The 23903-nt window shown below is 58.2% G+C and overlaps 2 protein-coding genes across 7 annotated transcripts in view; one reads left to right on the top strand and one right to left on the bottom strand.

Annotated features, from left to right (window-relative positions):
* The window catches only part of DOCK6 (dedicator of cytokinesis 6), a 42379-nt gene extending 18506 nt beyond the window's left edge, over positions 1-23873 (bottom strand). For 4 of the 6 annotated variants that reach the window (XM_021705108.2, XM_021705109.2, XM_021705111.2 and 1 more), the window contains exons 1-23: positions 23823-23873; positions 16805-16892; positions 16042-16217; positions 15708-15776; positions 15365-15494; positions 14303-14515; positions 12485-12570; positions 11100-11166; positions 10849-10998; positions 9890-9970; positions 9637-9790; positions 9347-9474; positions 9144-9237; positions 8564-8726; positions 5185-5302; positions 5034-5104; positions 4696-4834; positions 4507-4608; positions 3745-3831; positions 3097-3328; positions 2684-2845; positions 1840-2003; positions 1188-1292 (exon numbers count right to left, since the gene is read on the bottom strand). In XM_021705108.2, coding sequence (XP_021560783.1) covers positions 1188-1292; positions 1840-2003; positions 2684-2845; positions 3097-3328; positions 3745-3831; positions 4507-4608; positions 4696-4834; positions 5034-5104; positions 5185-5302; positions 8564-8726; positions 9144-9237; positions 9347-9474; positions 9637-9790; positions 9890-9970; positions 10849-10998; positions 11100-11166; positions 12485-12570; positions 14303-14515; positions 15365-15494; positions 15708-15776; positions 16042-16217; positions 16805-16892; positions 23823-23866 — 2823 coding nt within the window. In that variant the 5' untranslated portion in view covers positions 23867-23873. The remainder of the gene's footprint in view (positions 1-1187; positions 1293-1839; positions 2004-2683; positions 2846-3096; positions 3329-3744; positions 3832-4506; positions 4609-4695; positions 4835-5033; positions 5105-5184; positions 5303-8563; positions 8727-9143; positions 9238-9346; positions 9475-9636; positions 9791-9889; positions 9971-10848; positions 10999-11099; positions 11167-12484; positions 12571-14302; positions 14516-15364; positions 15495-15707; positions 15777-16041; positions 16218-16804; positions 16893-23822) is intronic. The other 2 variants (XM_021705112.2, XM_044913687.1) reach the window with 1 other exon arrangement.
* On the top strand, positions 6553-8455 carry ANGPTL8 (angiopoietin like 8). Its single transcript, XM_021705131.2, has 4 exons — positions 6553-6880; positions 7078-7239; positions 7968-8077; positions 8182-8455. Exons 1-4 carry the CDS (start codon positions 6584-6586, stop codon positions 8207-8209), a joined length of 597 nt encoding a protein of 198 aa, XP_021560806.1. The 5' UTR covers positions 6553-6583; the 3' UTR covers positions 8210-8455.
* Positions 23874-23903: the final 30 nt, after the last annotated feature.

Here is a 23903-nt window from a genome sequence, read left to right as displayed (position 1 = left end):
CACCTCAGAGAATGAGGGCATTGGGGGAGGCCCTCTTAAAGATGCTGGGGGGCCAGCAGGGCCCATGAACCCAGATTTCCAGCAATCTCAGGAGAAGACTGTCCAAAAGATCCCTTGCTGCTAATAGTCCCCTGACGTGCCTTCAGTGCAGGCTGCCTGGGTGGTGGGCACGGAGCTGGAACAAGGTCTGGGGCCAAGTGTGTGGGGAAACCACCCCAGTGGCCTCCTTTCAGTGCCTCGGGGGCTCTGAGCTCGGTCCCAACCTTTGCATGTGCCTTTCCATCCATCTGGAGCAGCCACCCTTCCCTGGCTGGCTCTGTCTCACCCTTCAGGTCCCAAGAGAAATGTCATCTCCCTGGAGAGGCCCCCCCCCACCCAGACCACCCAGAGGAGGCTGGTGGCCTCATTCCTATTCATTTCTTTTCAGGCATTTTCACACCCTGCACTCATATACTCGTGTGTTTGCATGATCGGTGCCTATCTCCCAGACCTGGCAGCTCAGAGGCCGGGCTGGACTGAGATCTATCCCAATAAAATCCTGCCTGTGATGCCCTAACGCGTTCCCAGGTTCGGGACCACTGTGCTAATAAACACTTTACTTTGAATCTTGACCACATCTGAAAATTCAGAGCCTCGGGCACAGGGCGAGCCCGCAGCAGAGCGAGAACTCGAGAACTGGGACCCAGGTCTGTCTGAAGGCAAAGCCTCTCCCCACACCAGATCCCTGGGAAGGGGCAGAGTAAAGGGAGCTGCCCACAGAGGTCTGTCTGCCTGAAACAGGAGGGGAGGGAGAGCCCAGAGGGTCAGTCTCGGCCCTTTGGCATCATTCGGATTGCTATGTCAAGGGGACAGTTGCGAGGCTCCTGAACCGAGTGGATTAGAGAGAAACAGGCCATGCGAGGCAGGGAGGTTATAGTGGCTGGATTTGCATATCCTTTGCATGCTATTTGCATACCACCCTCTCCCTCCCGTCTCTGCCTGAGGCTGGAGTCTGTAAGGCAGCAAAAGGCTGGTTAAGATGACCGTGATGCCTAAAACACTGACTCCATAGCCCCTGAACAAAGGCAGGAGGGGTGTGCTGCCTCCTTCAGGCAGCCCCCCTAGGTTAGTGGGCCACAGCCAGGAAGGTGGGAGGAGCTCATGCCAAGATGGGGTCACACGCGTGCAGGGGCAGGTAGGGAGGGCACCTGTCTGGGGTCGGCCCCGCAATAAGGGGGTGCCCGTCGCAGCACAGCCTTGCTGCCTCCTGGAGCATAAGCAGAATTCACCCAGGAGTGTGAGCGGTCGATACCCTGGAGACACACGGGGACGCGGTAGAATCCGTGGGCAGAAGGCGGGGAGAACGGCACGGAACACCAAGCGTGAGCACTGCCCGGGGCCATACGCGCACCCCGGGCACCCACACGCAACCCTGGCAAATGCACGTGCACATACGTGCTTGGGGCCCACGCGCATACGCTCCCTGTGGGCGGCCGTGCATGGAGTGCACTTATATATGTGCCCCGTGCACACACATGCGTGGGGTCTGTGAGTATATGCACCTGTGGCGTATATGCGCCCATACGCACCTGGTCCGCTATGTACACACTGCTTTTTCAACCAGGCCGACCTCCAGCCACCCATCCTTGGGTCGGCCTTGGAGTGCGGAGCCCAGGGCAAAGTCTGAGTCGCAGCTCCCAAGCTGTGAAAGCCGCAGACCAGCCCCGCTGCCCAGAGTCAAGCTTCTGTCCGTGCTGCTGCTTGGAGCTTCCCGTCTTCTGTCAACCCTAATCCTTCACCTGTCCGCCTGGCAGCCGTGGCCGCTGAGGCTAGAGACCCCAGCGCCCACCCATGCCCTACCTTGCTGGCCAGGATGCGGGAGACCTCGTCGTCCACAGAGCCCGGGGCCACAGCCAGGTCGGGGTTGCTGCTGCTGATGCTCTTAGAGCGGGCCAGGTAGAGGCTGGTGGGGCGGCCAGGGCCACGGGCCAGTGTGGCAGGCTGCACTGCCACTGGAGGGGTCCCTGAGGATGGCGGCAAGACGGTCGGCCCCCTGCCCCTTCCCGGCCGGCTGGCCTGGGTAAAGTCACTTTCTGTCTCTGAGCCTCAGGATTCTCGCCTATAAAATGGGCACGCTAGTGGCTGCCACCTCATAGTGATTTGGGGGAGACGGACAAAGCCCAAGAACAGTGCCTGGCACGTGGTCAGTGCCCAGAGGGGCTAGAGGTTAGTATTAATTACTTAGCAAATTGAAAAGGATCCAACTGCATTGAGCGTTCACCATATCAAGCGTGTTGTACGGATTAGACCTCATTTACTATTACCAGCGCCCCCATGAAGGGATGACCGTTATTATCCTTGTTTTACAAATGGAAAACAGACCCAGAGAGGTGAAGTCACTTGCCCAGGGTCACAGCATGTGTAGGAAGCAGAGCTGGGATTCGAGCTTGGGCAGCCCAGCTGCGTCTCTGCTTCAACTTAACTGCAGGTGCTTGTTGACTGGCTGAATGACCCACCAGTCAAGCAACAAAGACTGCCAGCCTGGGGAGGGGAGGAGTGAACAAAAAACTCTCTCTCTTGCAAGTTGCCCAAACCAGCCAAGGTCTGGACGGCCTCCTGGCCTTTGCACATGCTGTTCCCTCTGACTGGGATGCTCTCCTCCCAGATATGTCCTGTCCCCCAGGGGCCTCCCACTAACACTTACCACTTGGGAGGCTGGGCTCGGTGCCAGGCAGTCGGAAGGCGTAGTGGACGTAGGCAGCCAGCAGTGGGCAGTGACCACGGGCATCCTGGGCAGCCTCTAGACTCCGGTGGACAAGGCTGACCACATGGGCCATTGCCTCAAAGGCCCCACGGCCTAAGTTCACTGCCGGGCAGAGCAGAGGTCAAGTGCTAAAGCCCAGGGCCTTCTACCTCCCCAGGGAACTCCTATCTCCCACCTTTCCAAGGGGTTGTGGGGCCAATCAAAGGGTCACAGGTGGTTGGGAGCCATTTTTCAGAAAGGAAAACCGAGGCCAGAAAGATAAGCGGGCTGAGGAGGTCACCCAGGACCAGGGGACTGAGGGGCCGGCCCTCTTCCAGATAGGGAAACTGGGGTCTGAGGCTGTGCCCGCTCACCGATCTGGCCGCCAATGATTGGAGGCCGCACGACCAGACGGACGAGCTTGTCCAGCACGTGATGGGAGAAGGCAACAAGGGGCTCGGGGCTGGCGAGGCGCAGGGCTGCTAGGCTGGCCCGCATCTCCTGCTCCACAGTGCTCTCACTCAGCACGGTGTCCTTGAGGCGGAACGGGAAGGCCCCCTCCTCCAGGACATGCACCAGAGTGAAGAACTTGTCCAGGTGAGGGTCCTGGGGGTGGGGGGAGCCGGGGTGAGCAGGGCGGGGGGTGGCCAGGGTTCCATTGGCTGGGAAGGCCCTGGAGGGTTGGGGGTGGTGCTCAGTGGGCAGAAAACCAAGGCCGGGGATCAATGAACTGACTATAAATGAGGAAAGGGATGAGCTAGGAGCTGGAGGGAGGAGAGGGGGCGGGGGAGTGACCACAGAAGCGGTGAGGGACACACGCGGGGAGGAGAGACCACGCAAAGGGCCAAAGCCCCAGCTGGGATGGCCACTGGCATGGCCGCCCCCGCCTGACTCAGCAGCTTCCCTGGGAGCCGGGCCTCGCTGACCAAAGTCACGTCCATGGCCCGAGGCCAGGCCTCCCCGGTCAGCGGCACTGTTGCTCAACCCCAGGGCCGGACTCCTGGGATCCCCCCACCCCCTACCTGCGGGTGCACAGAGGACACGGCAGTGAGCTCCACGCTGAACACGCCCTTGTGGCCGTCCACCCAGCGCATGCCCGGCAGCGCCACCTGCAGGAGGGACACGCCAGGTGGGCACCGGCCCGCCCTCCCGGGCCCATAGCGCCACCGGCCCCAGCCACTGCAATACTGTGGGTGTAACCCAGCCCCACCGGCAGGAGCAGCCGGGCGCCAACGGGGGGGACACAGACGGGAGGGAGTACTATGGGGGTCCCCTGGGCAGGCTGGAAGCCTGGGGTACAAACAGAGAAACAGACAGTGGAGGCCTGGGGTGCACATTACTGAGGGGAATGAATTGGGAAAGAGCATAATGGGAGAACCTGAGGCCCCCAGGGCATTAATGACAGCTCAAGGGTAAGTGGGAGGGTGACAGCATTAATGGGGGTGATGGGGCCTAGAAGAACTACTGGGGGGATCGTGGTCAGGGAGGCAGGCAGGGCTACAAATGGGGGACTGGAGCAGAAAGACAGTGGGGAATGGTGAGTGCAGGGGCAGGAGGTGGTAATGAGGCCAGGGACATGTGGGGACAGTCGGACACACAAAAGTATAATGGGGGGGATGGAGCAGCCAGGGGCCCCGGACGCCCGAACAGAGGGCAACAAGGCTCCCAGGGGTACTGATGGGAAGGAAGACACGGCACAGATCGGGGACCACGTGGTGGGAGCCTGGGCAGTGTTGTCGGGGGACAAGGCCTTGGGAAGGGAGGCAGGGCGCCAGGGCACATACGTCTGGTGTGAGCACGGAGTAGCTGGGTGGGAGCTGGTCCACAGACACAGGGAGGCAGAAGGGGCCGGTCCTCAGGCAGCCATGCTGCAGCAGTGGGATCCACTGGGGAGAGGCTGGGGGTCAGGTCTGGGGCCAAACAGGGGGTCAGCGGGGCTGGGGGGTGGGGGTGAGGGCTGGTGGGGGTCTCACAGTGAAGCCCACGGGAGTCTCCAGCGCTGTGCCTGGCCGGGGCTGGCAGCTGACGTGGTAGAAGGTGAACAGCAGGTGGTGGTTCTCGGTCACACAGGCCGGAAGACGCAGCTTGAACTCCTCGTAGAACTCTGGGGACCTGGCATGGGGCTCTGCTGGGGGCGGGGACCCCCCTGGCCCTCCCCATCCCCTCTTGCAAGTCAGACCCCAGTGCTGCCTGGCCCCACGGTCTGCTCTCTGCCTCAGGATCCGCTGCCGGCTCTCCTAGCGGCAGCCCCCTCCCCTCCTGCTGCCCCACCGTGTCCCCACCGCCGGTCCCGTCCCGCCACCCCGCATACTTGTTGTGGTAGACCACGGGGGTGAAGGCCTCTCGGGTGAACTCACTGCAGCTGGACTTGCCAAAGATGACCTGGGGGAGGGTGAGCGTGAGGGGCCCCCCGGGACGTCCCAGCCGGGACCCCCGCCCCCGCCCCCGGCACAGCCACTGACCGGCAGGGCCTGGCTGGGGTCCTCCCCCGCCATGTACTGCACTCGCACGGTCAGGTTGCGCACGGAGCCCTGGCGGCTACTGAAGTTAAGGCAGTGTGGGTACACGTACAGCAGGTTCCTGCGGGGGCAGGGGGGCATCAGAGGGACAGGCGGGGCTGGGCTTCCGGCACAAGCCTGGCCTGGGACACGGGGGGGGGGGGCGGGGGGGCGTCGATGGCCACACAGCTGAGGCGGCATATGGGGCAATTATGAGCACCGGGCGAGAGATGTCACTGGCAGAGAGTGGGGGACAGGTGGGCACCCTCAGAGCATAGATGGGGGAAAGGTACATCTGAGGGTGGGGACACAGAGGGACTCTGGGGGCACTGAGGCATGGGGGCTGTCGAGCAGGGTCAGATGGGTGCTCAGGGCTGGGGTTCCAAGAAGGTGGCCCGGGCAGCCAGCAGTCAGGCCCGAGCCCCCGCTTGGGCTGACCCGCCCCTTACCCCCGCTCAGGGGCCTGACTGCCCTTCCCCCAGGAGAAGCCACTAGAGTTAGGAGGCCTGTGTCTCGGGTGGAGAAACTGAGGCCAGAATCAGAAGTGGGGCTGGGCTAAAGTCAGAGTTCTGCCTCTCCCTCTCACGGCTAACTCTGTGCAAGCCCCAACCTCCTTCTGGGCCTCAGTTTCCCTATCTGTATAACAGGGGCATCGAGCCTCCCAGCTTAGCCTTCATAACAATACCAGTAATAAGAAAACAAGGGGAGCGACAAGGATTGTACCAAACGTTAACATGGAACCTACTGCAGGCCCAGCTCTGTTCTTAGCGCTCAGCATGAGAAACAACTCATTTACTTCTCCAAGCAGCCGAAGAGGGGGGATGAACGCTCCTCCCATTTTACAGTGTATGTGTGTGTGTTGGGGGGGGGAGAATAGAGGCACCTGCCCCCAGTCATCCAAGGAGCAGAAATGGCAGCTAGCCCTGATCCGGGGCACACACGGGGCCTGCAGTCAGGCTGTGCGGCCTTGGGAGAATCTCTGCCCCCTGCCCCCCCTCCCCCAAACCATCCGAGCGAAGACGCTCACTATCCTCACTGCTATGGCTACCATGTCTGTTACTGTTGTCTTCCCTTCCACGGGCGGGGAAACTGAGGCTCCGAGCTTCAGGTTTCCCCGTTGGGGCCTGGGCCTGTCCTCAACCAGTGCCCCCCAGTCCACAGCTGGCCCCAAGCCCCAGCCGGCGTGATCTCAGCGTGGCCTCACCGGACATTCGCCTGATGCAACTGTCGCGCCACCGCCAGGCCCTTGCACAACCCGGGGCGTCCAGCTGGCCGGTTAACGATTGACCTGGGGTTAGCGGGGTGCTGGGGCATAAAAGCTGGTGGCAGTGGCACTGTGGCCGCACCCTTCAGAGCCTCAGCCATGCCCAAGCTCGCACTGTGCCTACTGTGTGCTCTGGCCACAGTGGCCCGGCCCGCCTCTGCAGCGCCCGTCGGGGGCCTGGAGCCGGCACAACATGAGGAGCTGACCCTCCTCTTCCACGGGGCCCTGCAGCTGGGTCAGGCCCTCAACGGTGTGTACAGGGCCACAGAGGCACGGCTGACAAAGGCTCGGCACAGCCTGGGCCTCTACGGCCGTGTGCTGGGCCTTCTGGGGCAGGAGGTCAGCCGGGGCCGGGATGCAGCCCAGGAGCTACGCACAAGCCTGTTGGAGATGCAGGTGGGCACTGCAGTTGGGGCATCGTGGGGTGGGTAGGAGTTTGCGGTGGAGTTGTCTAGGGTAACCAACTGGGTTTGCCCAGGATTGAGGGGGGGTGGCATCCCTGGAATATAGGACTTTCAGTGTTAAATGTGGCAAGTCCCAGGCAAACAAAGACAAGTTGGTCGTCCTACTAACATCCACTATTTATTGCTCAGATGGAGGAGGATGCTCTGAAGCTGCAAGCAGAGGCCACAGCTCAGGCGCTAGGGGAGGTGGCCCAGGGACAACAGGTGCTGCGGGAGAGCATGCAGCGGCTGGAAGTCCAGCTGAGGGGCGTTTGGCTGGGCCATGCCCAGCAAGAATTTGAGGCCTTAAAGGTAAGAGCCTCCTGGCCCTGGTGGAGTGGAGAGTCTGATTTCCCACGAAGAACTCGCTTCTGAGCCTTGAGTCCCAGGGACATCTCCAGATCAGCCTCCCAGTGCCATGGCCTCTAACCTATGTGACCCTGGGCAAAACCCCTGTCCCTTCCCATGCCTCAGTTTCCCCATTTGCAAATAAGGGCAACAATTCACATCTCAGAGCAGAGACAGGGACTCAACACAGATAAAATACTCAGCATGGGGCAGGGGCTATGAAAGTTACTCAACAAAATGTATACTATCAGAGTAACTGGTCGTGTTTCTTGAGTGCCCAGGAACTACCCAGCCATGCCTCTTAATAATCCGTATCATGCTTGGGCGCCTGGGTGGCTCAGCTGGTTAAGCGACTGCCTTCAGCTCAGGTCATGATCCCAGGGTCCTGGGATCGAGCCCCGCATCGGGCTCCCTGCTCTGCGGGGAGCCTGCTTCTCCCTCTCCCACTCCCCCTGCTTGTGTTCCCTCTCACTGTGTCTCTCTCTGTCAAATAAATAAATAAAATCTTAAAAAAAAAAAAATCCGTATCATGCTTATAACCCCCCCATGAAGCAAGTCTTCTGTCATCCCCATTTAACAGATAGGGAAGTTGAGGCCACAGAGTAGCAGTGGCTTGTTAGGTCATACAGATGTAGGGTTGGGGGATGGGAGGTGAGTGGGCCCCAGCTGAGGTTTCTGTCCTGACCCCACAGGCCCACGCTGACAAGCAGAGCCACATCGTGTGGGCGCTCACAGGCCACGTGCAGCGACAGAGGCGGGAGATGGCCGCACAGCAGCATCAGCTACGACAGATCCAGGAGAGGTGAGGCTGGAGGGGGCTGGTTGGGCGGGGCTGCTGGATGGGAGGTGTACAGGGCACCTGGATGGGGGCCCCTTTGCCTTGGCTGAGCCTCATCTCCCTTCCAGACTCCATACAGCGGCGCTCCCGGCCTGAGCCTGCCTGGGTGGAACTGAGGACCAGTCTACACGGAGGGGCGCTGCCATGCCCCACGTGGCCCCTGCACAAAGAGGAGCTGCCTGCCCCCTGGGGTCGGCCAGGGTGCCGGGGCCTGCTTCTGGCCACGGAGGAGAGACGGAAGCAGGCGGGGACACAGACAGAGGACATGTGTGTGTGGAGGGGTGGAGGCAGGACATGGGACCCTTCATGCGTACACAGCCCTCCATTAAAGCGGAGTAGTGGTATCTCACTCCGGGTGTCTGTGTGTGTCTGGGAGAAACGGTACCTTGCTCTGCATGATGCATGAATACCCCCCCATTCAAGTGCCCAGCTGGGCCCTGGGGGCTGTACCTGTAGCTCGTGTGGGGGGCATAGACTTCACGGGCAGGGAACTCCAGGATCTCCTTGGTGGGCCGGCCCCTGGGGTCTGGGTAGGGCTTGACATGAAGCAGCTCCGGGGAGAGGCAGAAGTGTGGGTTCTCAGGGGCCGGGGAAATGTCGATCTTGAGCTGGGCTGGGGAGAGAGGAGAGCGTTTGCACCTGCCCAGGAGCCTCCCAGCCCCAGCCCCACCCTCTCTGGGCTTCAGGGCTGGGGCTCTGACTTTTCCATGATGCCCTCTAGTGGCTGTCCTTCAGGTGCTAAGGCCAGAAGTCACCCTCGATTGCTGTACCTTGCCTCCACATTTGATCAGCTCTACCCTCAGGACCCACGTCCCCACTGCCACCATGTCCCCCACTTATTATGTTTGTCTGTCTGTCTTATTATGTTTCTTGTCTATGATGCCCATTAAAGATCCAGCCCCTGACGTCAGGGATTTGTGCATCCGGTCCCCTGTGGGTCCCCGGGGCCTGGCAGAGCAGGTGCTCAGTGTGGGTTTGCTGAGTGACTGCATGGAAGTGCCAGCTCTTATTTACGGGGTGCACCACGCACCAGTCACGGGCCGCAGGCGCCGCAGGACAGAAGACGGGCGCCGCATGTCAGCCAGGAACTTGAAGAGGTCCTCATCACTGAGCCGCTCGGCCTCCTGCACGGGACATGCCCACGTAAACTGGGTCCCTGGGGCCCGTGCGCCCACAGCGGGGTAACGGGGCTTATCCCTGGGAAACCCTCCCCCAGCCCCACGGCCATGGCACCTGCTTAAAGAAGTTGGTGACAGTTAGCGTGGCTGGGCGGAATCCAGAGAAGCTGCAGGTGTCATCCCCACTACTTGTCCGATCCTGGGGCCCACGCCGGCGGCGGTCAGTCCAGGCAGGTCGGCGCTCTAGGGGAGGCAGTGATGGAAATGGAGGGGGCAGAGATGAATGGGAGGCCGGGAGGGCCAGAGAGACACTTAGACTCGACCTTGTACCAAGTCCGGCCAGCAGAGGGCGCCCCTTCCCCTCCCAGTAGCCCCGCCCCTGGCCAGGCAGCCCCGCCTCCTCACCGCCCTCGGAGTCCGAGTCGCGGTCCGGCTGCCCCGCGCTGCTCACGATGTTGGCCAGGTGGACCGCGGTCCAGGCGAAGGGCATGCGGTAGCGGCCCAGGCGGGTGCAGAACTGCTCGGCCGCCAGACGCAGCTTCTCCAGCTTCTCTTTGTTCTGTGGGGAGACCCCCCAACACACCCCACAAGCTCAGTGCCCCAGGCCTACCCTGCCCGGTGACCCCTTCACCACCCCGCCCAGCCTCCACAGGCTTACCTTGGCCGTGTCCACCTCCTTCATCACCATGTAGGGCTCGCAGCACTCGCTGATGTCCCCCTGCTGCAATACTTTCTCCAGCTGAGGGGGCAGGCAGGGCCAGTGAGGCCTTGTCCGGACCCCAACCTCCCACCCCATTTCCAATCGCCTGGCCCCCTCGTGGGCCCTCAGACACTCCATCCAGCTAGGGCTCTCGCTCCAACACCTCCCATGGCTCCCACTGTCCTCCGGATTGAGCACTAGCAGTTGGCTTGCCTGGCCAGCTGCCCCCTCCCCTCCCCTTTGAACCCACTCCAAACCCAAGTCTCCATATTTTCTCTATATTGATATTTTTGTTAATATACAAAGAGGCCACTCCAAGCATGGCTGGATGCCAATCCTGACCACTTGGGGGCTGTGGGAGCCTAAAGAGGTCCCTAACCCATTCTGTACCTCAGTTTCCCCATCTGTAAAATGGAGGCCACAGCAACCCCCACCTCCTGAGGCTGCGGTGAGGTTAAAGGTGGGAATCCCCGTGTAGTCTGACTGACCATGAGCAGCGCCTGCCTGTAGGTGCTCAATTAATGTCATTAGTGTAACCCAACTGAACGTCTTGGGGAAGGAAATTTGAGCCCACTCCTAGAAACAGAAGATCTCACACAAATGTGCCAACTAGGTCTTTCTTCCCTAATAAACTGAAAAACTCTCAACTTAAAAAACATTCTAAATGTCCATCTGCACGTGCCAGGCCGCCCACTCATGGGTCCCGGCTTAGCAGTCACCTCTCCACAGAAGCCCTCCGTGATTTCTCCCCACCTGGGTTGGGTCAGGAGCTTCCTCTGGGCTACCCAGCTGCCTGTGCTTCCCCCACAAGAGACTTGATCACCCTTCTTGGTGACCTGGCCATCCTCTTCCATGAAAGCAGGGGCCACCCTCTGGCGTTTACCATTATCACCCCCTGACCCAGCCCCAGCGGGCACCTTGATGACCAGGAAGATGTCGGGCGAAGGGTAGGTCACGGAGAAGATGGCGGAGCGGGCCAGGGTGGAGATGGCGGGGTGGGTGCCATGGGCCCGCAGCAGCCCCTTCATGGAGTCCGAGTTCAGGTCAAAGTAGAAGTTTTCTGAGATCTGGGGACATGAAAGGCAGCTGGGCCACCACCTCCAGGAAGCCCACTGCCCTGCAACAAGGCGGAAGGTTGGGGTAGGAAAGGGAAGAAAGGGGCTCCTACCTTCTTTTTCTCCCGCACATCATACAGGGCCAAGATGCCAAAGATGGGCTCAATTTCGATCTCAAACCTACAGTGAATGGGAAGACTCTGGCAGAGTCTGTCCCTAAAACTCCCACCACCCACACACCCCACTCCCTCTTGAGACCCAGCCCAGGCGTGGTGCATTATGGTGCTGGTGGGGACTGATTTCCATTGGCCCACCAAGAATTGCTACTTAAGAGCTTGTAGGAAAAGCCTGTCCCATTTTGCAAAAGGGGAAACTGAGCCACTGAGATCCTGCCCCCCACTCTGGCCCTGTAACTCATGCAGAGCCCTTCCCCTGAAACTATGGCCCTTCTTCAGCTGATACAGAGGAAGCTTTTGGCACAACAATGACCCCCATCTTGAAGTTCTCAACTCCTAGGCTTCCCTGTCCCCCCTTTCTGGGGTGTCCTCTGCCACCCTGGGCTAAGGCCCATCTTCACTCCCCTGGATAGTCCCTGTAACCACCTTCCTGTCTTACTCTGCCCTGCTGGCTCCCACTCCTCATGCGAGTCTAAGGAAGCATCTTAAAACTTAAAATTTGAGGCTCCCCAGTGTGCTGAGAACAAAATCCTGCATGGTCCACTCCTGCCCACCTCTTGGCCTCATTTTCTCCCCTCCAGACATCTCCCAGCCTTTGGGTGTACCATGTCCCCCCACCTAGAGAGCCCTGTGTGGTCATTCCATGGTTACATGTCCTGTACACAGTAGGTGCTCAATGAGTGTTTGTTGAATGACTGGATACTCATAGAGCTGGTTCCCAGCCCTAGTGCTTGGGGCAGGCGGCCCACCCGGGCCTCAGGCCAGACCAAGGCCTCCCTTTCCTGCCCCCATCCAGGCAGGAACTCAGGGTGGGGAGGGGCAGGGCTGGGCTTAGGTCCAAGGCCACATCCTGTTCAGCTCCATTCCCACGCACTTCTGGCTGCTCCCAGGGACTGATGTGGAGGGGGCCTTGGTCAGCTGGAAGCCAGGTCCAGGGTCACCAGCGCCCCCACCAGGCTGGGTCCCAGCAGAGCGAGAGCCAGACTCCGGCCTCGCAAGTCATGTGATCTCGCGCACAATGACTGCCACCCTGTGCCTCGGTTTCCCCCCCAACCCGCACCTATCTCACAAGATTAGGGGTAATGCATGTGAAGGGCTGAGAACAGAGCCTGGCACATAGTCGGTGCTTAAGGCCTGGTGGCTTTGAAGAACAAGAAAAGGAAGTCTTTACTTCCCACCTAAAAGTGCCCGGACCGCCTCATGGGTCTCAGGGCTGCACACAGTCATGGCCCAGCTTGGGCAATGGGCACCATGTGCGCGCGCACCGGGACCTACGTGGGGACTCGCACGTCTGAAGGGAGGGGGTGAGTCAGCACACTCACTTCAGCGACAGACACTTGACCAGGATCCTCTGTCCAAAGTGTTCCCGGGGCGGCTCGGGGCGGCTGCAGCGTTCCACGGCCTCGTCCTGCCGAGAGCCAGGGAGGGCAGCTGGGACACGTCCTTTAAGAAGGGCTTGGGATGCGTGGCTTGAGACCAGCTCTACCCCCAGCCTGACTAGTTTCTTGCAGTTCCTTGTATTCCCCCTGCCTGGATGCCCTTCCTTGTCCCCTCCTCATCCAGGTAGCAGCTTAGCCGGCACTTCCTCCAGGAAGCCTTCCCTGACCCCTGAGGCCTGAGCAGGCTCCTTGTCCAGGTGTTCACCATGCCCTATTGCAAAGGGCCACATGGCTGGGACACAGAGGGCCATGTGAGGGCCAATATCCGGCAACTCATCACGGCACCACTCGGCCTGGGTTGCGATTTCTTGGGAGGAGGGTCTCTCCCCCACTACGCTGTGAACTCTGAGGGCAGGGACTGAGTCTATCCTGTTCATGTCTGTACCTCCAAGGCTTGCCATCCATGTTGGTCAAATAAATACAGAGGCATACAATAGGGACCTACTAAGAGGTGGTTAGATAAACATAGATGTCTACAGAAAACATTTGATTAATGCTGACTGGACATACAGAGGGATATATATTAGGCCCCCCGTAAGTACCGATTGAATAAACATAGGAGTGTACAGTAAGCACTCAATAAATGGCTGAATGAAAACAGAGGTGTATACACTAGATTCCCAATAAAAGTTGGTTGGGTAGGGGCGCCTGGCTGGCTCAGTTGGTAGAGCCCTCAATTCTTGATCTCAGAGTTGTGTGTCCAAGCTCCATGTTGCGCATAGACATTACTTAAAAAAAAAGTTGGTAGGGTAAACATAAGTACTCAAGATATAGGAGTTGCTTCAATGCTGTCTGATTAAATAAAGGATTATACAATAGGCACATAATTAACATTGGTTGAATAGAGCAGTATATAATAGGTGCCCAATAAATGCTGGGTGGATAAATATAGGAGTATATATAAAATAAAAGCCACTGAATAAAAACACAGGGTATACACTAGGTGCCCAATAAATGTCACTTGGATCAATATAGGCATATATAGGAGGTGCTCAATAAATATCAGTTGATTAAATTCTGTTTGAATTAAGAAGACTATACACAAGCATACATTAAGTATTGGTTGAAAGACGATAGGAGTATATGGTAGGTATCCAATAAATGCTGCTGGGATAAATATAAGAGCATGTCGTAGACATCCAATAAAAGGAATTGAATAAAAAAAACAGGGTGTCCAGGGGCACCTGGGTGTCTCAGTTGGTTGAGCCTCTGACTCTTGATTTCGGGTGATGGGATGGGCTCTGCGCTCAGCGGGAGTCAGCTTGAGATTCTCTCTCTCCCTCTCCCTCTGCCCCTGCCCTCTATGCCCGCACTCTCGATCTCTCTCTCTCTAATAAATAAATATTTTTTTAAACCCCCCAAAACGGGCGCCTGGGTGGCTCAGTTGGTTAAGTGACTGCCTTCGGCTTAGGTCATGATCCTGGAGTCCCGGGATTGAGTCCCACATCAGGCTCCCTGCTCAGCAGGGGGTCTGCTTCTCCCTCTGCCCTCTTCCCTCTTGTGCTGTCTCTCATTCTCTCTCTCTCAAATAAATAAATAAAATCTTTAAAAAAAAAAGATAAAAAAAAAATAAACCCCCCAAAACAAAACAAAAAACCCCAGGGTGTACAGCAGGCCCCCAGCGAATGTTGGTGGGATACCATATAGGGTCGGGTGCATGCAGGTGGGCCTCAGGGCGGCGGCGGGCCTGGGGGCTCCCACCTCATCAGGTGCCGGGTAGAGCGCTAGCAGGGCGCGGGGTCGGTGCTGCCGCCGCGAGGCCTCATTCCGCCGGTCCACATCCTCAGGGGCTGTGCGCTCCAGCAGCCACGGCAGCAGTGAGTCAGCGGCCAAGTTCCTCAGGTCAAAGATGCCGGAGGCACCGCTGCTCCGCGGGGTGTCCTCTGGGGAGCCTGAGGAGTGCCGGGGGTCATCCTGCCGGTGAGGAGGCACAAACACGGAGCGCCGGCTGGATGCACCTTCAATCCCGCTCCCGTGAGACTGTCCCCATGCCCAATGCGTAGATGGGAAAGCTGAGGCCCAGGGGGTGGGGGGGCCACCGCTACAAGGGTCACTTTGAGGCTTTGCTGAGCCTCTTTCTAGAACCTTCTGCCTGGGAGGGCGCCCCTCCTTTACCACCGTTGGGGGAGGCTCCTCCTGGGGCCAAGGTAAGGACATGTGTGGGCTGGGCCAGTGAGAACCTTCCCTGGGGCTTTGCTCCCTGTCAACAGGGGAGGGAGAGTTCTTCCCAAGGGGACTGTCACTGGCTCAGGGTAACCTGCCTGGCCTCCCTGACCCAGCTATATGGTCAGAGGCAGACCACCCTGGTTCAAAGCCCCACTCAGCTCTGTGACCCTGTGTCCCCGAACCCAGCTCGAAGGGCCTCAGGATCCTCATCTACATCTAAAACTAGTAACAATGGAAGTGGTATCAGTAACTCTTGGTAGGATTATTGTGGGCATAAAGCAGGAGCCCGGTGAATACTGGCTCAGAACCCAGTGGGCCAGTGAAGCTCCTCTAATCACCTTGCTGTGCCTCAGTTTCTTTATCTGCAAAACGGGAGTAGCCTTGCCTCCCAGGATGAAAGATGAGGACAAGTATAAAGCCTTTAGTACACACTAAGCATGTGTGTTCATAATCATGACCCTTAACTTTTAACTCACGGGGCTGACACGTTTCCTTTTGGGTTCAAGGCCGTTTGGGTCACTTCCCGTCACATGTGACCGAGAGCTGGGGCCAGAGCCCACACACTCCTATGGTGACGCGTGCCCGGGGCTCCCTCACCGAGTCCTCTGGGCCGGACCTCTCATCCCCAGAAGTGTCCTGCTCAAAGACCTGGCGAGTGAGGTCCTTCTGCCGCTCTCGCTGCGTCTCCGTGGTGATGGGGCTATACGCTGCACTCAGATGCTGGTACCTAGGAGGAGGCAGGGCTGGGTGGGTAGCAGGGATGAAGGCACCCCACAGGTCCATGTGATGCCTGCCAGGCCTTCCACCCTCCCTGTGATCCACCAGAGAAGTCCAGCTGCCCTTGCAGTGACAGTGGGCAGATAAGCAGGAGGACTGGCCCAATGGGCTCAGACCTGGCCTCTTGACCCTCTGCCTGGAGCTGCCCCCGAGCCAGACCCACCTCCTATGAGCGATGATCCAATCCTCTGTATACATCTCCACTGCGGCCCTCACCTGGGCATCCAGCTTTCTGCACAAAATAAAATCAGGGTAAACAGAGGCAGGGCAGGGTGTTCATCCGTCCAGTGGCCTGAGGTAGGGCCTGCCCTTCTGCCCGTTTTGGAGATGTGGAGACAGAAGCTCAGAGAGAGAGGGTAACTTGCCCAAGGTTACACAGCCAAGCCAGGAGTTGAACTTGGGGCTGTGGCGAGCTTGATGGAAGGGGGATGTGGATGAGGGGCAGGCACGGAGGCAGTCCGGAGTCACAGACAAGGAGGGCATGGGGCTGAACCCACCCATCCTCAGGGATCCCGGGCTCTGTGGTCCGGCATTCCCGGGGCTGTAGCAGGAGCTCCAGGTCGTCGGCTGGAAACTCAGCCAGGTCCCGGAGGGGCCCAGGCTCGGCGTCTGGTGGCCGGCTCAGGAGCACATCCTCGAAGTCCAGGGGCTCAATGACTTCAGTCAGTGGGACCTGGGTTGGAGCAAGGGGACTGTGGGCCCTGCCCTGGGGGTTGGGGAAGGGGGGGGGGGGGGCGTGGGCTTGGGCTCGAGCAAGAGGGCGGTGGGAGCCATGGAGGGTGTTGGAGCTGTGAGGAGCCAGGGAGGACAGTGACCTCAGACTCTCTACCCCCATCCCAGCATGGCCTGCCCTGCCCCTCTTTCCAGGCAGGAAATCACACCCCTGTGCCTGGAGGGGCAGGGTTATGCTGGAAGGAAAGGCAAGCTGGCTGCTGCGAAGAAAGACAATTCCTCAGGCCCCACTCCCTCTCCGCTGCAGCTGGAAGTACCTCCCATACCCACCCCCCAATCTGGGTGGTCCCGGCAGCAGGAGGTGGGGCGGCATCAGGCTGACCACCCACGGCGCTGCCCCCCCCAAGCCCCTCAGCAGCTGCAGAGAGGGGACTACCCTCCCCACCCACAGGGAAAGAGGAGTGGGGACAGTCCCACCCAGGACAGGACACTAGTGGGAGGGGTGGGTGGGACCAGGCCCAGGCAGAGCGGAACCCCACATCTGCTAGAGAGCAGGGTCCTGAAGGGGAGCACCTCCCAAACACGTACCCCCAGAAAGCTGCTGCCGCGTCTGCTGGAGTGTGGAGAGCCACTGCGCTCCCGGGACACCTGTTTCCGCACCTCCGCAGCCACTGTCCTGCGGGGAAAGGGAAGGGGCCACTGAGGACATGACAACTTGGGCGATGTGGCCCTGGGAACTCCACTTCCGGCCAATAAATTCATTCTCCAAGAGGAAAATCCAGGCTGCGGAAGGAAAAACCCAGGCCACGGACCAGGAGAACCTGGACTTCAGAATCTGCAGAGATCAGCCTCGGGGCCCCAGGGCTATGGTTGATACAGAGGCCCCAGGACCCCCCAAGCTGGGCCTGGGGCCCTTCCAACCCCCCACCCCCCCACACCGGCCAAGCACAGATGGAAGGATTTGCTCCCGGCAGGGCATGAGGGTCACAGATCCTTCTTTATCCCTGATGCCCAGCAATGGGTGTGAGTCCTGGCTGGCCAGCCCCCTGGTCCCTGGCCTCGGCTTCCTCATCTGGGGGACCTCCACCCACCCTGTCCCATCCTTGCTATGGGGCTTTGGACAAGTTACTCCTCCCTCTGAGCCTCAGTTCACCCACCTGAGCGTGTGTTAAGAGACCAGCATGATTCACAGAGCACACCCAGTAACCAAGATCTGGGCTATGGCCTTCCTGGGCCACCTTCACCTGTGCTGGCCTTCCAAGTCAGGGAGGAGGAGGGTGAAGGGGCAAGACCCACAGGGGAGGGGGGCAGCACAGGAATCTGGGACTTGGTACGCCCAGGCACTCAATTCCTTCAGCTGAGCTTGGAAGGAGGGGAAGGAGAGAGAGCTGCACAGTTATCTGAGGAAGAGGATTCAGGCAAAGGGTACAGCAAATGCAAAGACCCTGTGGCTGGGCTCTGTGCTCCAAGCATGGAGACTCCTGCTTCCCGGGGTCTCTATGAAGGCAGGAATAGGGCTGTGTGGTCCCCATGCAGGCCCCAGCACCAGCCCCACACACAGTAGGTACTCAATAAATTTTTCTTGAGGGGAATGAATCCCTCCCCATTTCCCTCCTGCTCCAACTTGCCAAAATCCACCGTGAGTTAGGAGAAGCCCCAGAAATTTTAGCTGTGTGGCTTTGGGCAGATGGGATACCCTTTCTGGGCCTCAATCTCTCTTTTTTAAAATTTATTATTATTTTTTAAGATATTATTTATTTATTTGACAGAGAGAGACACAGCAAGAGAGGGAACACAAGCAGGGGGAGTGGGAGAGGGAGAAGCAGACTCCCCGCTGAGCAGAGAGCCCGATGCGGGGCTCGATCCCAGGACCCTGAGATCATGACCTGAGCTGAAGGCAGACGCTTAACAACTGAGCCACCCAGGAGCCCCTGGGCCTCAATCCCTCTTAAAATTGAGAAGGCAATTGCCTGGGTATTTGGGCCTTGCTCCCATTTTCCACTTTTGTGCTTGGAAGTTTTCATAATGAAAAGTTGTACCCCCCCGGAAGTACTATGTTGATCACAAACCACGGACCACCGATGAGATGAATGTGTGCGGTGGGCTCAGGGAAGACAGGTGGGGGTGGGGGAGACTGGGACCAACGGGGGTCATCTGGAAGCCTCTGAATTCAAATCCGTATAGGTCAGGGGCGCCTGGGTGGCTCAGTCATTAAGCATCTGCCTTCGGCTCAGGTCATGATCCCAGGGTCCTGGGATCGAGCCCCGCATTGGGCTCCCTGCTCGGCGGGAAGCCTGCTTCTCCCTCTCCCACTCCCCCTGCTTGTGTTCCCTCTCTCGCTGTGTCTCTCTCTGTCAAATAAATTTAAAAAAAAAAAAAATCCATCAAACAAAACTTGACCATGACCCTGACCCATCATGGGGGCCTCCAGCTGAGATCTCAGCCTCACTCCTCTGCCTCTGTATTCTATTTACTTTCTCTCTCAACTGTCCCAGAGTCTTGCTTCTATTGTTCGGGGGTGTGGAGGGAGCTGATGGAGGATCTTCTAGGAAATTCAAAGGGTGTTCCAAATGAGCTTGTTTGTCCTCAAATTCCCAAAGTTGGGGCCGCCTCCTCTGGAAGCCTGGGCACACAGGGTCTTGGGGGATGGTTTATGAAAATGCTGGGACCAGGGCACCAACAGAGCAGGGAGAGGGGAGGAGGGACAGCCAGGATTCCCACTTCATTTTGTCTTTGGCCTTGGAGAGATGGCCCCCGAGTGGGTCGGTCCTCAACACTGTGGCCATGGGAGCCACTTTCCTATGTCACAGGGCTCTGCACTTGGGCCTGGGCAAGCATGGATGAGTATCATCCCCTCTCTGGACCTCTGTACTGTACAATACAGTACCCACACCTTATCGAACTGTTCTGAGTATAAGGCTCGGCACACAGTAAGTGCTCAATTAAGGCTTGCTGTCACTAAGTTGCCTTAAAAGGATCCTGGGAAACTGGAATTTCTGGCCCTGCTTTTTATGCTGGGCCAGAAGAGGAGTGAGGCTCAGAAAAGGGCGGGTCGGGAGGCCTCTGGGGTTAGAGAGCCGAATGCGGTAGGTGCCAAGAATCAAACCCCTGTGGGCCAGAAGTCAGAGTCTGTGCCCCCCAGCACGTGGTGTTCCACGTTGCCCATGCTGGGGAACAGGGCCAAAAACAGGGGCTCCAAAACCTGCCTCTCCCATGTCCATGCTCAGCTCCCCCCCCGCACAGTGGTCCCATCCAGCCTCCAGGTTTCAGGACCACCCAAACAAGGACAATCCTTGGGTCCATTCTGTGTGGCACCTGCCTCCTTTGCATGCCCACGTGGGGTCTTGCAGGCATGCAGCCTGACCATAACCTGCCCTCCTGCCATCCTCCCCGTCTCCCTAAGGGCAGCCCCGCCCTCTGGGGATGCTCAGGACCCCCAATTCAACGCCTGGGAGTCATCCCCAATTCCTCTCTTTCTCACGCCCACATCAGATCTGCTTCAGACACCCCCACGGAGCACATCTCTTAAAAGGAGGCAAAATGTTGAGCTGAATATACTGGTTTTCCTCAGGAAGTGACCTCAGGATTGCAATGAGAGACACCGCAAAGATCAGGTGGTGGGTTACAGCTACTGCTGAGACAAGACCTCCTAAGGTGAAAGTCAACAATCCTACAGAGACACTCAGAGGAGAGAGATGAAGCAGTGGCATCACTGGGAATTCATGTGAGACTGTGGACCTCACCCCAGGGCTGGTCGGATTAACAGAAATCTATCCCCACAGGGGAGGAGGAGATAAAACCAGAAACGAGGGACGCCTGGGTGGCTCAGTCAGTTAAGTGTCTGCCTTCGGCTCAGGTCATGATCCCAGGGTCCTGGGATCGAGCCCCGCATCAGGCTCCCTGCTCAGTGGGGAGCCTGTTTCTCCCTCTCCCACTCCCCCTGCTTGTGCTCTCTCTCTCTTTCTCTCTCTCTGACAAATAAATAAAATCTTTAAAAAAAAAAAAAAAAACCAGAAACGAGAATGGCATAAGCCTCTGACGCTGCGTGTTCCCACTTGAGTAAAAAAGTGAGGGAAGACTATGAATCCATATAAAACCATAAAGAGATTCCTCTTTATACCCCACCCTAGCCCTCCTGGACTGGCAGAACAGTTTAAAGACAAATGATCTGCCTGCCAGCGACAGGAACTCTCATCTGCTGCTGGGGGAACCCCTTTCGACAACCGTCTGCAATGACCAAGCAAAGTTGAAGATAAGCCAATCCAGCAATTCCACGCAGAGGCGTAGATGCTCAGGAGGCTGAGAATGTTCACGGCAGCCCCGGTCATGACAACCCCAAAGTGAAAAGACGCACATGTTTTTTGACCGAAGATAGAGACTGTGCGCGGGCAGGAGGAATAGTATGCAGCAATGAAAAAGGATGCACCTGCCCATCGACGGCACAGACGAGCCCTCCTCCTCCTGACATTATGTCGGGTGAGAGACTCTGGGCACACAGCCTCGACACCCCATGTGATTCCATCGATAAGATGTTCTAAGCAGGCGTGGCGCACAGGGAACCAGCCCGGCTGGAGAAACCATAACGCAAGTGAGGAAGTGGGGGCAGCTGCCATCAGCATGGCAATTCCCTGGGGGACGGAACTGGGTGCAGATCAGGAGGGGCGGCTAGGTTGGGTGGCCCAGGAGATAGAGACTGCCTTCATCTCTGCCTTTGACCCCAGTGACTTTTTCCCCTGGTATTTATTGTCTTGTTGTTGTTTTGTGTTTTCATTTTTTTTAGGATTTTATGTATTTATTTGAGACAGAGAGAGTGCACAAAAGAGCAAGAGAGAGAGCGCACGAGCAGGGGGAGGGAGAGGGGCAGAGGGAGGAGAAACAGGCTCCCCACTGAGCAGGGAGCCCGATGCCGGGCTCGATCCCAGGACCCCGGGATCATGACCTGAGCCGAAGGCAGACGCTTAACCGGCTGAGCCACCCGGATACCCCTGCTTTTTAATTTTTTAAAAAGTAATCTCTACCCCCAATGTGGGGCTCGAACCCATGACTCCGAGATCAAGAGTCCCGTGCGCCACTGACTGAGCCGGCCAGGCGCCCCCTTGGCATTGGTTCTATAACTAACTACTATTTAAACTTTGCATTTTTCTAGATGCATGTCAGATGTCACCATTTTTTTAAAGGTAGAAAGTAACAATACGTGTGTGTGCTCACGTTTGCAGATGTATTTGGGGACAGGGGTGGGAGGGAGACATTTCCTTGAAATCCCAGAGGCACCTTTGGAATTTGGTCAATACATGTCTCTTTGCCCTCCCACGCCTCCAATGAAATCACTATTTCCTTGAGTGAGAAATGCCACCTGCCCCGCAGGAGACAGCTGGGGGGCCGAATGAAGATGCCGCTATCAGATGCCTGGAAGAACGGGGGATATGTGGGGGCAGGAAGAGACACGGTTTCTGAGATTGTTCTGAAGCCTGGGGCCACACACTCCTGGGCTCACTTCCCCACAAGAGACACTCGACAGTCACTGGACTGTGAGTCCAGCTTTCTATAGTTATACCTATGTCACCAGGCTCTGGTGACAAATGGCATTCCCGGGGACCAGCCAGCCATAAACATATTATAAGCGCTGGCCATTATCACCATTCCATATTGTGTTTTGCTTTAAACAGTATAAGTGAAAAAATGAACAAGTTATATTGCATACAGTAATGTTTGTCCATGTTATTTACTTTTAGTTTTAAGTTGTCCCCCCAAATCTTTGTGTGTTTTTTTTTTAAGAATCTGTTCATTAGGAAACTGGGGGACTGTTTAACTTTTGGGTCAATATGGCATCGTGGAATGAATGACTGAATGATTGAATAGATGAATATAGGCCCAGATCTGAGCATGTAGACACCTGGGTGTCCACTAGGCTGCTCTGGAGGCCCTGGCAAAGGATGGCTAGAAGACGTGAGCCTTTTGCTTGTGGTTCACTGGGGCCCCAGGATCATTCTCTGCTCTTCTTACCCTGGGCTCTGTAGCATCTGTTCCCCAGGGCAGGACCCAGGACCTCCCTTTTTTACTGGAGTGGAAGCCAGGACCCAAGAACACAGAGACTGAGTGGCAAAGAAACGTGTTCAGAGAAGCCAAAGGTCCAAGACAGAGAGGCAATTTGGGAACATAAAGATAACAGAACATAAAAATTGCCTGACTACTATGCTCCAAACACATGGTCACATCCACATATTCAGAACTCTTCATGGCTCCCACCTCACTCAGGATACAAGTTAAGGTCCTCCCCACAACCCACAAGACCCCGCACGATCTGCTCGCACTGTCCCCTTCCTCACTCTGCTCCAAACTGGCTGGCCTCCTCAGATGACCTGTAAATACACTATGCCTCCTCCTGCCTCAGGGCCTTTGCACTTGCCTTTCCCTGTGTTTGGATTGCTTTCCCCCCACATATGGGCACGGATGCCTCCTTCACCTCCTTCAGAACTTTGCTCAATTGTCACCTTATCATCCTGGCCTTCCTGATCTGCTTCTCATATCTAAAATGGCCCCCATCATCCCCATCTCCTTTCCCTGCCTTGTGTGTCCCCATAGCACTGGCACTTATCATTAATACATAATCTATTTTATTGTGCTACTCCTCTGTCTACCCCATTGTATCTGCCACCAAGGGTGGGATCTTTTCTTGTGTCTCCATCAGGCCAGCTCTGGACCCACAGGGCGCTCTCTCACTTGGGCGTGGCCAGCACCTCCCCTGTAGAGAGGACCCCTGGGCAGACTCTGGCCACGGAGGCAAAGATGGGGGAGAGGCTCTTCAGCCCCAGTCTGACCTCCCCCTCCCGGGCTGAGTCTCTTACAATCTCCAGTGGCCACGGAAATGGATCCCCCAGCGCCTGGCGCCTGTCCCCTCCCCCGTCTGCCCACCAGCTGGTTGGGTCCCCAGCCCCCACTCCCTCCATTCAATCACCCATCCATCTCCAGCGCGTCCAGCCGCCGCTGGGAGAGCCTGAAGCAGGGCTGGGGAGGTGGCGGGGGAGGGCATCCACAGCTGTCCCCTGCTCCCCAGACAGCTGGGCACGGGACCTTGGCAGCGGGGGAAGAGCACGGGAAACTTCCCGAGGGGCCTCAATGGCCTCCAAGAGCACCATCCCTGTTCCCAAATCCCGGTTCCAGGAGCATCCCAGCCCCGCGCCAGGAAAGAGGGTGGGTCGCGAAGGCCCCTCCCGCTCCCATGCCCTCGGGCTCGGGGACCCGGGAAGGACCGGGGGGTGGCGAGGGACGCGGAGGGCTCCCGGTCCCCGCTCTCCCTGAGCCGCCGCCTCCAGGAAGGCCCCCCGGACAAGCCCCCACGCGTCCCCCCACCCCACCCCCCGGCGCCCAGGGCGGACCTCGGCTCCGCCGCCATCGCATTCGCAGCCCCGCCGCGGCCCCAGCGGGGACCCCGGCCGCGCTCCCCGCCTCCCGCAGCCCCCGGCCCCCGCCGGAGGAAGCGGGCCGGAGTCGGCCCGGGCGGAAGGGGCTTGAATCGGGGGCGCCGGGGCCGGGGAGGGCCGGGCCGCCCCGGGGCGGGGCTCGGACACGTGCGGGCGGCCCGGGAGGGGCCCGGCGGCCGCGCTACCTGTTGATCTTGTGCGCGAAGGCGCGGCGCTCGGCGGCCGCCATGGCGCCGCGCGCGTCCCGCCGCTGCCGCCGCGCGCAC

This window comes from Neomonachus schauinslandi, chromosome 1 (genome assembly GCF_002201575.2).
Source record: "Neomonachus schauinslandi chromosome 1, ASM220157v2, whole genome shotgun sequence".
NCBI classification, from domain to species: Eukaryota; Metazoa; Chordata; class Mammalia; order Carnivora; family Phocidae; genus Neomonachus; species Neomonachus schauinslandi.
This window is presented reverse-complemented; position numbering and strand designations above follow the sequence as displayed.

Excerpts from the sequence above, each read along its gene's own strand:
- ANGPTL8 (XM_021705131.2), top strand. The coding sequence starts at position 6,584 with ATGCCCAAGCTCGCACTGTGCCTACTGTGTGCTCTGGCCACAGTGGCC. Across the intron at positions 7,240-7,967 it reads AAGAATTTGAGGCCTTAAAG|GCCCACGCTGACAAGCAGAG; the intron begins GTAAGAGCCTCC and ends CTGACCCCACAG. Across the intron at positions 8,078-8,181 it reads CTACGACAGATCCAGGAGAG|ACTCCATACAGCGGCGCTCC; the intron begins GTGAGGCTGGAG and ends TCTCCCTTCCAG.